At 40.2% G+C, this 17,010-nt stretch overlaps 1 protein-coding gene and 1 long non-coding RNA gene across 2 annotated transcripts in view; one reads left to right on the top strand and one right to left on the bottom strand.

Annotated features, from left to right (window-relative positions):
* The first annotated feature begins 325 nt into the window (after nucleotides 1-325).
* On the top strand, nucleotides 326-17,008 carry LOC133079823 (uncharacterized). Its single transcript, XR_009698321.1, has 3 exons — nucleotides 326-474; nucleotides 16,552-16,608; nucleotides 16,862-17,008. It is a non-coding gene; the product is annotated as an uncharacterized LOC133079823 (long non-coding RNA).
* Nucleotides 8,520-17,010, bottom strand: part of ABCA6 (ATP binding cassette subfamily A member 6) — a 58,530-nt gene continuing 50,039 nt past the window's right edge. The window contains exons 33-39 of the mRNA XM_061175505.1: nucleotides 16,138-16,213; nucleotides 15,966-16,060; nucleotides 14,776-14,895; nucleotides 14,436-14,576; nucleotides 12,583-12,662; nucleotides 9,230-9,285; nucleotides 8,520-9,097 (exon numbers count right to left, since the gene is read on the bottom strand). Of these exons, the coding sequence (XP_061031488.1) occupies nucleotides 8,996-9,097; nucleotides 9,230-9,285; nucleotides 12,583-12,662; nucleotides 14,436-14,576; nucleotides 14,776-14,895; nucleotides 15,966-16,060; nucleotides 16,138-16,213 (670 nt within the window). The 3' untranslated portion in view covers nucleotides 8,520-8,995. The remainder of the gene's footprint in view (nucleotides 9,098-9,229; nucleotides 9,286-12,582; nucleotides 12,663-14,435; nucleotides 14,577-14,775; nucleotides 14,896-15,965; nucleotides 16,061-16,137; nucleotides 16,214-17,010) is intronic.

Below are 17,010 nucleotides of genomic sequence, written 5' to 3'. Positions count from 1 at the left end.
ACCTGGTTATGAAAGAAAAGTTTTTCTTGGGTGGTAGCCAAAAAGAGTTGTTTTGATCAAGCGTAGGTTTCTTAAAAGATGGTATTTAGAAGGGGAGGGGAAAAGGGAAATACTGAAAATACAGAAGTAATCAAGTAACAGAGAGAACATTTCCTTTGGGGGCGGGTAAGAAGGGATTGCATCAGAACCAAGACGAGAAGACAGCCTTGAAAAGGAAAAGAGAGAGTTTCTTTGTCACAAGAAAAAAACGAGGGGAAAGTGAGAACTGAGAGAATTTCTAAATATGACAACATCCAGTAAGGATTTCCCCACTGAGGGTTAAGATATTTTTCTGCAGATTCTAAGCACAGACCAACAGATGTGCTTGGCAACTGAAGAGAGGGTGAGGAGTCTTGAAAAAGCTCTCAGGAGAACGGAAGACATTTACCTTACACGTGATGGGGATTCTTCAGTCACGCCGAGAGCCCTGCCCAGGTAGGTAGAACTCCTCAAAACAAAAGGAAAAAATATGAAGTTTGCCTTTGAACCGATGACTCAAAAGAACATATTTTCAAAAGTCTTCTATTGCTTATTGATACTATGTATAAAACAGATAACTAATGAGAACCTGCTGGATAGCACAGGAAACTCTACTCAATGCTCTGTCGTGACCTAAATGGGAACCTAAATGGGAAGGAAATCTAAAAAAGAGGGGATATGTGTATACATATAACGGATTCACTTTCCTGCACAGCAGAAAGTAACACAACATTGTAAAGCAACTATACTCCAATAAAAATTAATTTTAAAAAAAAAGAATGGGTAAGAAAAAAAATCCTCTATTGCTGACTGAAATCATTGGTGGATCAAGAAAGGCACCAATGGCTATAGAAACTGATAAATCATGAATTACTTGACAAGAAAATGCTTAAAATGGACAAGAAAGAAAAACACATATTTATCAAACAAACTGAGGGACTCAAACTCAGGACACTAGCTTCAGCATTAGTAGCCCAGTGACTAAAGCAGCCATGCAAAAAGTGCATGAATTGACATATTATTGTTACATTTTGCAATGTTTTTTCGCTCTTTCATTCTTTTTACAAAGGGTAACTTGCCAAATGCATAACTAAATGTCATTTAATAGTGTTACTTATATTCACCAACTTTGAATTTATAGAATAAAGTCATTGGATCTACACAGGTTTCTCTCTCTTTGTTTACTTTATATATGCCTAACTGGTAAGCTTGGGCTCCTTGGACCTCACCATCAGCTATAAGTACAAAATTACAAGCTCTAGGTAGATTTAACAAAAGGTGCACACAGCTCACTGGGTTTGAAAGAATCAAGGATACTGCCACTGAATTCTCCTTAACTTTGGCTGACAGTGGGCTAACATCTAACATCTCAGGGCAGAATGCAAAAAGTGATGGTAGATGCCAACCCAGTGCAGGATGCCTGAACAGAGCCTGGGAAATTTCAGCTCCTTCTCCATCAGAGACCAGGAAATCCCAGCCTCATCCCATAACATTTCTGGCTGTTAATCTTTCCTATCTTTGTTTTTCAGATATTTGATTGAATCCATTTATCTTAAATTTTGCATGAGCTATTTTTTCTTCATAGAAATTATTACTGCCCATTATCTTTTTGTATATTCAATGAGAACTTCAAGCAAAAATGTATTCAGTCATCTAAAAGTATTGTTTACAATATACAATCATTACTCCTCTAAAGCCAACCCCAGGAGTCTTTTTTGCAAGTTTTCTGGTTTACTTAGTGTAAAACTTTAAAAAGCTGAAGAAAATGTTGGGCCAGTTGCCTTTGAATTGATCATTTGCACTAAAATATCACACAGTGTAATTTTAAAGACAATAGCAAGATTTCTATCAACGGTCAAACCACTGCTGATGTGTTTTCCTCTGTCCCATTTAAAAAGGATAAATAAAATTATTTCTTGTCTTATTTCTGCCAGACACCGGAAATAAGACAAGAAAACAAAGCTAAAAAAGAGAGTGCAAATTTAAGCAAGCAAGTTTTGAGGTGGTTTGGCAAAGGCTGATTGATAAACCAGCTAAAATATGATTTGTGTGTAAGGATAAAATAGTCACATTTGTCAAACAAAATCTGAGATTTCTCTTTTATAGATCTCTCTGATAATGGATAATATCTCTTATATTGGATCTCCTTCAAGAAGGAAGAAATTGAACCCAAAAGGAAGTAGTTGGATGTTGGAAACTAATAAACACATTGGTAAACTAAATCAATATTGACTGTGCAAAGTAATGATGACAATGACTAATTTGTGTACGGAGTTGCGGGGGGGAGGGTGTTAAACATGATATGGGACTAAAATATCAACCAGCAATTGTCTGGGAGAAGAGAGAGCCATGATCAGGGTTAAATTCCCTGGAGATCTTACAGTTCAGGATAAGGACAGAAATACTGATTAAAAGTGCATTGTCCAACATGGCAGCCACTAGCCCCCAGTGGGTATTTAAATTTAAATGTTATTTCATTAGAAATCAATAAAATTTAAGATTCAGTTCCTTCACCTCTGACATGTGGAGAGCTTGGAAGTCAGCATTCCCATCCTAACGACAAGAAAAAGTTAAGCAAACTGAAAATCAATGATGTGCCTTGGACCCATCAAGAGTGAGGTCTCAGGGCAAACCACAGCCCTGAAATCTGGACTCACAGGGGCCCAAAGGTGTTAAGAGATGAATTGCTTTTTAAAATTCAGACATGGCCTGCTTTTGTTTGGGTCTGCACTCAAATATGGCTTTCTTTAGGGTGGTCTTACGCACAGGACTAGCAATATTCCCAGACGTGGAATATGCATTCCCCAAATCCAGTAAACCAAACGCCACGCTTCTTGTTTGGTCCTAGGGGTGGGGAACGGCAGCAGTTTATTTTTAGTTGCTCGTGGATTATCCTGGTGGCTCCTGCCCAAGTTACTCTTAAGGATTTTACTGTCAGGGCAGGTCCTTGGACTTTTGCTGGATTTATTAATCCAGGCTTGGTTGGCTATATGAGTCACCATTACATTGAACTCATGACATCATTAATATGGTGTCTTCCATTTCCAATATTATCATAACATCATCAGTATGGTGTCTTATTACACTGGAGACCCCCATCAAGTCCAAATCCCTTCTGACCAAATTATGACGGGAAGCTGGTGAGTTTAGATAACCCACGAGAGCACAGCAAACAAGGTGGGATCCTTCTCCTGTGAACCTGAACTACAACGGGCTCTTTGGCACGACTGAAATGGAGAAGAAAGTGTTTGCAAAAACAATTACTAAGTACAAGTCTCCTCTAGCTTGTTGTATTTTGTGTGTGTGTGTGTGTGTGTGGTTGAAACCATGTCCGGAACTGCTGAGGCTATCGCCGTGCAACTTTATTTAGAATGACCTCTGCTGTAAGTCTCCATGAGCCACCAGCCTTTTCACGGGACAGAGAATTCATTGGTCCCAGAACTCCAGCTTCTAGCACGTCATTAGTTAAAGTGGTCACATCTCTTTTTGGCCACCAACTACTCTATATTGTTTTAAATTACCTACCTGTGTGGGTTTGGGCAGTTCTACTGGTTCCCATTCAGTGCATCCAGTTAAGACAGGCCTGAGGGTGGATTTGCGTGCTTTCTGTCTACAATATTAGGTAGATAAAGCAATCTCCAGTCAGATATAATATCCATCCCAATAATACTGATATATTCAGGTAACGGAGACTTGATCACTTCACATGAACTTTGCTTAAAAATTTACTTTTTGCCTACATTTTCACCTTAATCCCATCAACCTTTGCATCTTCTTATCCTATCTAAATTTAGCTGCCATTAAGACTTCACCAACAGGTTTCCAATCACAGTACACTGGGCTCTTGGGTTAAGGAGTCCCAGAAAAGCCTCTCCCCCTTCCTGGCCAGTAACCCACACATGTGCCTGTGGCCTTGGATCCCCACCAGGTAGGACCAGAAGATTCTGGCCTCTCCTTCAATCTTTACACTAATTAATCTGCTTAGCTAATATCCCAGGCCATTCTGGGTGGGGTATCTCATCATAATGTTTGCCTTCTGTTTTTCTTAATTCTTCCAAACTGGGGTAAATGGAGTGAACTTCTTTGGGGCCTTCTGACGTTGGAGTGCCACTGGTCCACCCAACTTTCCGCAGTGCTGCATTGACACCACCCAGGTCCACCACATTCATCCTATTTCTCATTAACCTTCTTGAAAACTTGCCCCCTCCTAGGTCAAGTACCTTGACTCTTCTTTCTGTCTCTCCTCATTTTCTCTTTAGTGACCTTGGTATCAGTAAGATAGATCGTTATGGGGAAAATGAGACAGCAAATCTGATAAAGCTTCTCAAACTGTTGGATTTTGCAAGAGCAATGTCACATGGTGTGCCCATGTAAAAGACACCCCCTTAATCACTGCATTTACCATAACCTGGTAAAAGGCACATTCAGGGGGTGAATGTCCCAGTCCTCATAAACCCAATCTCACTAGCCTTTGAAGCATATCAACTGTTTCATCTGAGATTCCACCAGGCATTTCCTGGGGCAGTTGGGCAGTCACCCTTTTCAGGATAAATGCATTTTATGGTGGCTTTTATCCCATCCACCAGGCTGGCCATTCCCTCAAGAATAACCCTCGGGCTTCCCTGGTGGCGCAGTGGTTGAGAATCTGCCTGCCAATGCAGGGGACGTGGGTTCGAGCCCTGGTCTGGGAAGATCCCACATGCCGCGGAGCAACTAGGCCCGTGCACCACAACTACTGAAGCCTGCGCGCCTAGAGCCCATGCTCCACAACAAGGGAAGCCACCGCAATGAGAAGCCCGCGCACCGTGATGAAGAGTGGACCCCGCTTGCTGCAACTAGAGAAAGCCCGCGCGCAGCAATGAAGACCCAACACAGCCAAAAATAAATAAATAAATAAATTAATTAAAAAAAAAAGAATAACCCTCTGTGTGTCTGGATCACATATAGCCATCTGTGACTGTTCAGTTGTGAGCTGCAGGTCCTGTAAGACCCCACCATGCCCTTCCCCTCTGCAGCCCTCAAAACCAAAGACACAGGGCTTCCCTGGTGGCGCAGTGGTTGAGAATCTGCCTGCTAAAGCAGGGGACACGGGTTCGAGCCCTGGTCTGGGAAGATCCCACTTGCCGCGGAGCAACTGGGCCCGTGAGCCACAACTACTGAGCCTGCGCGTCTGGAGCCTGTGCTCCGCAACAAGAGAGGCCGCGACAGTGAGAGGCCCGCGCACCGCGATGAAGAGTGGCCCCCGCTCGCCGCAGCTGGAGAGAGCCCTCGCACAGAAACGAAGACCCAACACAGCCAGAAATAAATAAATAAATAAAAATTTTTAAAAAACCCCAAAGACACAGCCCCCAAATTAGTCACTCTCACAATCCATTTGAGTCAAGGTTCTTCAGGAAGCTGGTGATAGCAATCCACAAGATGAGACAACCTCACACTATAACCCCTGCCTCGGTAGTTTCTTGTTTTTTTTCCCTCCACCTCACTGACGTCCTTTTTTGGAGACTGGAGGCCAGAGAGGTACTTTCCTGGCATGATTTTTCCCTTTGCAGGCAGCTTTGAGGTTAGCGGCCAAAGCTAAGACTGACCCAAAGCTGAGCTTGGTCCAACATCAAGGTCCAGCTCAGCACTTGCTCTCACCTTAGCTGCTACAGATAATAATAACATAGGGATTGTATGTTTGGCATGCATATTTTTCTGCATTTCCTTGCATGTCCAATGAACCACTGCGTCTACTCTCATCTCTAATTCCACTGGTAAGTGTTACCTTTGGTAGCGGATGTTTATACCGCGGGTGATGGGGGTAGCTATCAGGGACCAAAGGTTCCCCATCCCCCAGCCTTGCATTCTTTCTTTTCCCAACCCACGTATTTCCATGAGCCAGAGCCGTTCTATCAAATTCCACTTCACTGACACCAAATGTCTAGGAAAAATACCGTTTTCTTTTGCCCGCACACGTCACGTCTGGCCACCAAATGTGCGGGTTTTGAGCCATAGTGAGCAACTCTCCACCACCACCTGGGTGTTGCAGAATTCAGTTCAATTCAGTGTAGTTCTAGCACTAGCTCTCTGGTTATTGTCAGATCCCACAGATTAAGCCTCAGTCCCACAAAACTACTCCCACTACAGATGCTAATTACAAGTCCTCAGCTGGTCATCTGTGCTGCAGACCAACTGGCTATAAACTGGGCTTCCTGTGACTTCCCGCCTTGGGTTCAACGATTTGCCAGGACAGCTCACAGAGCTCAAGGAAACTTACTTAGGTTTACAGGTTTATTATATAAAAAGAATGTGATAAAGGATTCAGATAAATAGCCAAATGAAGGGATTCATAGGGTCTGGAAGGGTCCTGAGCACAGGATCTGGGGTGTACCACCCTCCTGGCACGTGGATGTGCTCACCAACCCGAAGTTCTCTGGACCCAGTACTTTTGGGATTTTTATGGAGGCCTCATCAGGTAGGCATGATCAATTATTAACTCAATGTACAACCCCACTCCCCTCTCCAAAGAATGGGAGATGAGGCTGAAAGTACCAAGGTTTTCATCATAGCTTAGTCTTTCTCGTGACTAGCCCCATCCAGGAGCCCACCAAGAATTGCCACGTTAAATAAAAGATGCACTTATCGCCCAGGAAATTCCAAGGAATTTAGGAGCTCTGTGTCAGACACTCCCATTGTTCAGGAAATTATGAAGGTTTAGAAGCTCAGAGTCAAAGACCAAATATTAGCAGAAACCAGGGGCAGAGATCAAGGTATATATTTCTTATTTTTTTACACAAGTGAATACAGAGAATCACAGCCAAGATCAGCTTACGTAGAGCAGAAGCCACTAGAGCCATAAGCTGGTAGGAGCAAACACTTAAATGGTAATTTTGATGAATTGCTGGTGGCTGAGTGTGGACTAGGTGAGAGAGGGGTCCTGGGGTCAACAGTACGGGGAGGGGGAGCAGATGCAAGTGGGTGTAACTGGAGGGGGACAAAGATTATAGGCCTGGAAAGATGCATCTACTGCTTGAGATCTGAAACTACAGCAGCGGGAGGAGGAGAGAGACCCTCTGATCTTTCTCTTCCCGTCTCTTGCTGCTACTTTCTGTTGGGTTGGTCAAACCCAACTGGAAGCCACCCATCAAAGAAGGGAATTGTGATGCAAAGAAGGGGAGGTCAGCTTCCCCTGGAAGGGGATGTTAGAAAAACAGAGAACAAACCCAGTACAAGATCTGTCCACAATAAAATTAGAGATGGTACAAACTCTCTATCCTTTTTTAAAAAAAATCCCTTCCTTTGTTTTGTTCTAATGACCTTCTCTTCTGGAACCCATTCACCTGCTCTTGAACACAATCCCAATAAAAACAAAAGTTAGTATCTTCAAAAACAACTGTATTATGATGGTTTTAGCAAACTACATCCGGATTAATCTTTTAAAATATTCATAGTACTACATCTGATGCTGGTTATTCAGTACTTTGTAAACATATTTCTATAACAGTTAAGAAAATATATCATTTATAAAGAGTGTAAGTAAAGATTTCATCATACTGTTATGTAAAATGATTGTATATGTTGTGATGTTATACAATTGAGCAAGACAGGATTATTTATTGCTTGAGTTTTAGAAATAATTTAAAATCAGATCTCATTGTGATATGGATTTACTTTTGTAGGGTACTAAGGGCTCCTGAATAAACAGTAAACTATAAATCATTTATCATAGATTTGGAAATATAATGTTCCAGATATAATTATGATATACGTAAAATATACAGATAAAATATTTAACCATGTAAAAAGTTTATAAAATGGATAAGAAAAAGATTAAAGTACACTGATAAATGAACAAAGAATACAAATAATTAACACAAAATAAAATGCAAACATATAAAGCTGCAACCTCACCATAAGTTTAAAAGTAAATTAAAACAATTTCAATGTTATATCAGCAAATATGCATATGTATTTAATCAGGAAATTATATGTACTATCATGATTCCAACCATGTAAAAAATGCACTAAAGAAAAAAGGAAATAGTTGATTGGGGGGTATGGAGAAATGGTAGTGACTCTTTTATTCAGTACATTCAATTTCTATATTTTTCTCTATTATACACATTTTCTTCTATGAGCATAACAATTGTTTAAAAAGTTATGTAACATATCACCCTCAGAAAGCAGCAAGAATACTACTTTGTCTTCAAAAAATTTTCTGATGATATTCAAAATGAAATAGCTATTGTTTAAGGAAAAAAATAAAATAATATATAAAGCTGGCACAGACTTTGAGTAATACAAAAGATATGCACACATGTGTGCATATATCTTCTTAAAATAGCAGTAAATACACAGAAAACTATTAATCAGGTGATACAGGAAATCAGTGCCCCCCACAATCATAAGAACATATTCAAATTTTTGAAAATCTGAACAAATATTGCTGTGATTCTCATTGTTTTCAAAAGGTATATTTGAACTACTTTTCCAAAGCACATGCTTGTTCATTTGTGAATACAAGGAACTCCTAATCCTGTGACTTTTAAAACAATTTCTGAAGAGGTTTCAAAGGAAGACCCTGAGTTGTACCTATGTATTAAAGCAAACTCATACATCCAATGTATCACAAACTGGTCTGCAACAATCATGCAGTTTCTAGCTGCTGAACCTTTGTCAGCAAGGGAATTTTAGAAAGTTGTCATACTTCTAAAAAAGTCATATTTCAAAAAATTCCAAATGTGTGGCTTTATTTTCACAACGCCCTATGCATGGCTCTTCAGGTATCTTTACTAATACTTTGTATTGCCTTTATCATAGATCTTCTACCACTCCAAAAGTTAAAGGGAAGAATAATTTTTTAAATTTATTCATTTATTGACTAAATATACAAAATATACCTAATATTGATGTTAATATTTTTTAAATTATACACGCTAATTATTACATATGACATAAGCTTATAAGACATCAACAAAGAATGATTAGGCTTGAGGTTTCAAGGGTCTTCTGAATGAGGAAGGAGTTTCCATCTCATGGTTGTATCAACCTCTTCATCAAAATTTCCCATCTCCTGCTCCTTAGAAAGCTCTAAGGACACCTAAACAGATGCCAAAGAAGCAGCACAAAGAATTAGCAAGCTGTTGATTGTCTTCTAAATAAACAGAAAGCATGCATGCTACTTTCATGTGAAATTTACAGGGATGATACCAAACCATACAGGTTGACTCACCTTTTCCAAGGTGCACTGAGAGAGATTGTATTCTTCCAGGTTAAAGTTATGTTTCACTGAAAAAAAAAGACTAGTAGTAGATGCTTACAATTTATTTATTACCAACCATCTTTTCAAAGTCATCTGAAACAAAACTGCCAATAATTGATATAAATGGAATACAGAGCTGAATGAACAAATGCTTGGTGAAAGAATGTAGTAGTGAAAAGTCATAGCATCAATATAAATACATATTTTTTTGTTTATATTATAATTATTTATTGTTTTTTTTATTGGGGTATAGTTGCTTTACAATGTTGTATTAGTTTCTGCTGTACAACGAAGTGAATCAGCTGTACATATACATATATCCCCTTCCTCTTGGGCCTCCCTCCCCCTGCCACCATCCTTCCCACCTAGGTCACCACAGAGCACTGAGCTGACCTCCCTGTGCTATACAGCAGGTTCCCACTAGCTGACTATTTTACACATGGCAGTGTACATATGTCATTCCCAATAGCCCAATTCATCCCCCCTCCCCCCGGCCCCATGTCCACACGTCTGCATCTCTATTCCTGCCCTCCAAACAGGTTTATCTGTACCACTTTTCTAGATTCCACATATATGCATTAATATATGATATTTGTTTTTCTCTTTCTGACTCACTTCACTCTGTATGACAGTCTCTAGGTCCAACCACATCTCTATAAATGACCCTATTTCGTTCCTTTTTATGGCTGAGTAATATTCCATTGTATCTATGTACCACATCTTCTTTATCCATTCATCTGTCTATGGAAATTTAGGTTGCTTCTGTGTCCTGGCTATTGTAAATAGTGCTGCAATGAACACTGGGGTGCATGTGTCTTTTTGAATTATGGTTTTCTCAGGCTCTATGCCCAGTAGTGGGATTGCTGGGTCGTATGGTAGTTCTGTTTTTAGTTTTTTAAGGAACCTCCATACTGTTCTCCATAGTGGCTGTATCAATTTACATTCCCACCAACAGTGCAAGAGGGTTCCCTTTTCTCCACACCCTCTCCAGCATTTATTGTTTGTAGGTTTTTTGATGATGGCAATTCTGACTGGTGTGAGGTGACACTTCCTTGTAGTTTTTTTTTTTTAACTTTAAAAAATTATTTATTTATTTATTATTATTATTATTATTATTATTTTGGCTGCATTGGGTCTTCATTGCTGTATGCGGGCTTTCTCTAGTTGCGGCGAGCAGGGGCTACTCTTCGTTGCGGTGCGCGGGCTTCTCATTGCGGTGGCTTCTTTTGTTGTGGAGCATGGACTCTAGGCACGCGGGCTTCAGTAGTTGTGGCACGTGGGCTCAGTAGCTGTGGCTCGCGGGCTCTAGAGTGCAGGCTCAGTAGTTGTGGCGCATGGGCTTAGTTGCTCCATGGCATGTGGGATCTTCCCGGACCAGGGCTCAAACCTGTGTCTCCTGCATTGGCAGGTGGATTCTTAACCACTGCACCACCAGGGAAGCCCCTCATTGTAATTTTGATCAGCATTTCTCTAATAATTAGTGATATTGAGCATCTTATCATGTGCCTCTTGGCCATCTGTATGTCTTCTTTGGAGAAATGTCTATTTAGGTCTTCCATCCTTTTTTTTTGATTGCGTTGTTTGTTTTTTTGATATTGAGCTGCATGAGCTGTTTGTATATTTTGGAGATTAATCCCTTGTCAGTTGCTTCATTTGCAAATATTTTCTCCCACTCTGAGGGCTGTCTTTTCATTTCATTTATGGTTTTCTTTGCTGTGCAAAAGCTTTTAAGTTTCATTAGGTCCCATTTGTTTATTTTTGTTTTTATTTTCATTACTCTAGGAGGTGGGTCAAAAAAGATCTTGCTGTGATTTATGTCAAAGAGCGTTCTTCCTATATTTTCCTCTAAGAGTTTTATAGTGTCTGGTCTTACATTAAGGTCTTTAATCCATTTTGAGTTTATTTTTGTATGGTGTTAAGGAGTGTCCTAATTTCATTCTTTCACATGTAGCTGTCCAGTTTTCCCAGCACCACTTATTGAAGAGACTGTCTTTTCTCCATTGTATATCCTTGCCTCCTTTGTCATAGATTAGGTGACCATAGGTGCGTGGGTTTATCTCTGGGTTTTCTATCCTGTTCCATTGATCTATATTTCTGTTTTTGTGCCAGTACCATACTGTCTTGATTACTGTAGCTTTGTAGTATAGTCTGAAGTCAGGGAGCCTGATTCCTCCAGCTCCATTTTTCTTTCTCAAGATTGCTTTGGCTATTTGGGGTCTTTTTGATATGACTGAAAAGGGGTTAAAATCTAAAATATATAAACAGCTCATATAAAACCAATAAACCCCAAACAAACAGCTTGATTAAAAAATAGGCAGAAGACCTGAATAGACATTTTTCCAAAGTAGACATACAGATGGTCACAGGCATATGAAAAGATACTCAACATCACTAATCATCAGAGAAATGCTAATAAGAACTACAATAAGATATCACCTCACACTTGTCAGAATGGGTATCATCAAAAAGACCACAAATAACAAATGCTGGAGAGGGTGTGGAGAAAAGGGAACCCTCTTGCACTGTTGGTGGGAATATAAATTGGTGCAGCCACTATGGAGAACAGTATGGAGGTTCCTCAAAAAACTAAAACTAGAGCTACCATATGATCCAGCAATCCCACTCCTGGGCATATATCCGAAAAAAACAAAAACAGCGATTCGAAAAGATCCATGCACCCCAATGTTCATAACAGCATTATTTACAGTAGCCAAGATATGGAAGCAACCTAGGTGTCCATCTGCAGATGAATGGGTAAAGAAGATGTGGTACATATCTATACAGAATGGAATACTACTCGGCCACAGGAAAAAAAAAAAAAGAAAAGAAATTTTGCCATTTGCAACAACATGGATGGACCTGGAGGGCATTATTCTTAGTAAAGTAAGTCAAAGACAAATACTGTATGTTATCACTTATGTATGGAATCTAAAAAATACAACAAAATGAATATAACGAAACATTTCACAAATAGACTCACAGATTTAGAGAACAATCTAGTGGTTACCAGTCGGGAGAAGGAAGGGGGGTGGAGGCATGATAAAGGTAGGGGATTAGAGGTACAAACTACTATGTATAAAATAAATAAGCTGCAAGGATCTATCGTACAGATCAGGGAATATAGCCAACAGTTTATAATAACTTTAAATGGAGTATAATCTATAAAAATTTTGAATCATTATGTTGTACACCTAAAACTAACATAATATTGTAAATCAACTGTACCTCAATTAAAAAATGAAAAAAATAAAGTTAAATCCAAAAATATTATCTAATTTTGGATTAAATCTTCAAAAGTTTTATTTAAAAACGGTCATTCTTACCTGCTTCTAATTTGTGAAAGGCCTGAGATAGAGGGCGAACATCCTCCATGGGCAGTTTATAGGCCAAGAAGGAGGAATACCTAGAAATAGAAAAATGTCATACTTGACCTTGAGTTTCAAGGGAAAAAAATGACCATCAAAATAAGTGTTGAAATTAATAGCAATTTCCTTTTCAAAATAAAATTAATGCAAATTAATGTATGGCTTCAATCTGAAACAGATAAAATAATTTATCAATGGACATTTCTTACAGTGGCTTTGGTGGCTGGTGGTTGGAAATGATCCAGTATAATTACTTTTATGCTCAGTCTATGCAAACCTTTTTCTTGTGGAACACAGATATTCTGAACGAATCCCTTTGGTTAGTTCAAATTGGGTTGGAACGAATCCCAACTTAATATTTCATCCTTGTCACCAGAAAGTGAAGGAAAGATACAAAGTTGAGACTGAGAGTCATAATAGTGTAGGGATTCAAATCGCTTTAAACAAAACTTTCCTGACATCTGCTGACTTAAAAATGCACACCGTGAAAGTTGTGAGTTAAGTTTTATTTGGGGCAACACGAGGACTCTAGCCCGGGAGACAGCATTTCAGAGAGCTCTGAGAAACTGCTCCAGAGAGGTAGGGGGGGAAGGTCAGTATGTACGTGATTTTGGGGAAGGGGAGTACATGCAATCAAGCACATACTTTTTGCAGGTTTGTGCTAGTCACGAGGAGCAGACGTCACCATGAAGGATTTTAGTGCTTTTCTAGATACGAGGAGATACAAGAATTGGGCTCATAAAACCTTCTGAAAATTTCTATCTCAAGACCTGTTCTGCCAGTTTTCCCCAGAGCACAGAGCACCTCATTCCTGATCTCCACCCTGAATTCCTTTCAGGGGGTGTTGAAAGTCAGCAGCTGCAGCAGTTCATGATTTAACCCTTGTAAAGGCAGACGGCAAGTGCCAATTTGTAGTTGACGCCTCAAAGGAGAGGACGAGCCGGAACTGATTTTTGCCATCGTTTCCTTGTGCTACTCCTGGCTGTATGACCTCAGGCCCCATGCTCCCAGGCAGCCCTAAAGCTGCCAGACCTCCCGGTCGGGCCCTCTTCAGCCCAGCGCCCCCTCTCATGACCTTTCCATCTATTCATCAAAACCGCTTCTTGGATTTGTGACCCTGAAGGTCTGGGAATAGGACTGAATTACGTGCCCTGGCGTATCCCTTAGATAATTCCATTACATTTGAACTGTGCCAAAAGGAAAACAGCCACTGTTACGCCCTGCTTTTTTGCTGTGCTTATCCCTCCAAGGAATTTCAAACTCAGTTCCTGCTTCATCTCCCTGCCCTCCCCTTGAAAAAATGACACCCATATTCCTATGTGCTCACACACATATGCCTTTCTATTCTACATTTTGAGGCATGAAAACTCCATGAAAGGGACATTCTTTGATGGTCTCAATTGCTGTTTCTTTCCTATGAGGATGGTTCATCCTAAACAGTTGCGTCTTTAAAATTGTAACTATTTACATCTTTTAGAGAAGCCTAAGGAAGGTGTCATGGGCCCCGCTGCAGTCTTGTGTAGCTCCAAGTCATCAGAAATCCCTTCCCCCGTTTTTCCCAAGTCCCCCTGCAGAGCTGGGGACCAGCCTTGGATGGCCGAGGAGGCCCAGGTTGGGTGTCCCCAAGTCTCCCTAGGGGGCACAGCTTTCTGGGTAGCTCCCAAATATCATAATCTGGAAGACTTAAATCCATTTTTGAGGTCCCTCACTTGATTGTGAAGTTAAGTAGCCCTGAACTTCTCACAGAGCAGGAAAAAAACCACTGATGGGAAAAGCCAACACGTTCGTCCACAATCAAAAGCTCCTTTCACCTCTCCTGCTGTGCAGCGTGTGGGAAAAGCTTCAGAACCTCAGTGTGGACCAATGGCACTTGAGAAGTTTCCTTCACTGTTAGTTCGAGAATGTACTCCTTGCCAAGGTTGTTTTTCAGGTGTTGGATGGAACCGATGCATCTGTGAGCAAAAAGGAAAACATGCTAGAAAAAATCTTGCCCCTGAAATTTTTTCATGTTATTCTTAAATTTCAAATGCAGGGAAAGGGGGTCCCTGAGGTAGAGGAAAGGAAGGGCTCCAGCAGACCACAGTGATTTTTGCCGTTTTCATAGCAAATCTTGTTCTGAAAGTCAAGTGCAGGCTCTGGAAAGACACCCACCTCAGCCTTCCGGACACCATCATGGCCACACGGTCACACACGGCCTCGGCCTCGGCCAGGTAATGGGTGGTCAGGAGGGCGCCCCTCTCCGTGTTTTTAATGGCTGTCTGGATCGTCTGCCTGAATGAGCCCCAATATTAACATCATTTTTTTTTAAAAGTGTAGGAAAAAAGAGATAGGAGGGAAGTTTTATAGATAAAATACAATTTATGGATCACACTTAAATCCTAATTAAAAAAGAAACAGGGAAATGTGAATACTGAGAAGGTTTTGATAAAAGTTTTAAAATATTTTTAGGTGTGCTAATGGTATTCTGGTTAAGTTAATTAAAAAAACTCCATTTCTTTTGGAGAAACTAACTGAACTGTTTATACATGAAGGATACACTGCCTAGTATTTGCTTCAAAATAACTGGAGAGTAGGGAAAAGAAGTGGCAGAGGGTAAAGATGAAGGAAGATTGGCCTTATACAAATAACTCTTGGTTTAATAGATTCATAAATAATTCTCTATCCATTTGTATAAAATTTCCATAACAAAGTTCTTTTAAAAAGTTGGGCGGGACTTCCCTGGTGGTCCAGTGGTTAGGGCTCCGTGCCTCCACCGCAGGGGGCACGGGTTCAATCCCTGGTCGGGGTACTAAGATCCCGCATGCCGTGCAGCACGGCCAAAAAGATTAAATAAATAAATAAATAAAATTTGATTAAAAAAAAATTGGGGAAAATATTGGACAGTCACAAATATGAAAGTGGACTGGAGAATTTTATAATTCCAAATAGAAAGTCCTACATAGGAAAGTAAAAATTTAAAAACTAAGAAAACCTGGGTCAACAAATTTGACAGATTTGGTGAAAGCCAGAAAGAGAGGAAATGAGGAAAATATATCAGCAAGTTAATAGTTTCTAAGGCAACTGTTATAGACATCTCAATAATTGGCAAAATTAAAATACATTCCAAATTGCAAGACCTAAAACTTCAATAAAATACCGAGAGTTTTTTTTTTTTTCCATGTGAATACCACACGGGTATAATGCACTATTAGAGAATCTACCTGTTAAATATTTGTTTTCCTAATAACATGGATTGTTTCCACTCAGTTAGGAACCAGTGGATTCGCTTTTCCAAGATCAGTTTAAAATGCTACTTGTACATAAGGTTTGTCCTCCTGGCTCTGAGGGTGGTAACTTCTCACCACAGGTGCTGCTGCTCTGTTGGATCCAAGCCTGTAGACGGTTCATCCAGAAGCAGGACAGGCGGATCTCCCAGGATACTCAGCACAAAACACAACTGAAATGCAGAGAAACACCGCTATTTGCTGCCACCAGCCCATCAGCTCTCAGAATAACACCCCGCACCACACAGACCTTTCTAGTGGCTCCTGCTGTTAATTTCTGCACTGGAACATTCAGCTGTTCGTGCAGTTTGAAGGCGTCCACCAACCTGATGGGAAACAGGATGAGACTATGAGATCAAGAGTATCTGGGGAAAGGCAAATCACATGCAAGGGTTACAGCACTGGAGTTCCCTCCTTGGCACTATTATTCTCAAAACTGATGATCAAAGAAAAAAGTTTATTTTGAACATGAGAGATTTTCATCTCATAAAAAAATTTTGAAACTAACTAGAATTCTAACTGAAATAGATGATTATTCATGATTATTCACTCATTTAACATTTTAAAAATGTATTTTATTGAAGTATACTTGATTTACAATGTGTTAATTTCTGCTGTACAGCAAAGTGATTCAGTTCATATACATATATCCGTTCTTTTTCAGATTCTTTTCCATTATGGTTTATCACAGGACATTGAATACAGTTCCCTGTGCTCTACGGTAGGACCTTGTTGTTTATCCATCCTCTATATAATAGTTTGCATCTGCTAACCCCAAACTCCTACTCCTTCCCTCCCCCATCCCCCCTCCCCCTTGGCAACCACCAGCCTGTTCTCTATGTCTGTGAGTCTGCTTCTGTTTCATGGATAAGTTCATTTATGTTGTATTTTATTGATAGATTCCACATATAAGTGATATCATATGGTATCATTTGACATTGACAATTATTCTATGGAATTATTTTTTTTTCAAGATCCCTCGGTCAGGGATGCAGGAAACAAGACCCTGTCCTCCATCCCTGCTCTACCCCTGACGCTCCCTAAAAGGTGCAGACGTCATTCCTACTCTCCACTCTTTATTCGTGATGGTACAGCCTCCCTGCATCTCGGCACAGAGGAACCT

The sequence above is a fragment of the Eubalaena glacialis genome, chromosome 19 (assembly GCF_028564815.1).
Source record: "Eubalaena glacialis isolate mEubGla1 chromosome 19, mEubGla1.1.hap2.+ XY, whole genome shotgun sequence".
In the NCBI taxonomy this organism is placed as follows: domain Eukaryota; kingdom Metazoa; phylum Chordata; class Mammalia; order Artiodactyla; family Balaenidae; genus Eubalaena; species Eubalaena glacialis.
The sequence above is the reverse complement of the archived record's forward strand: the minus strand, read 5'-3'. Positions and strand labels throughout refer to the sequence as shown.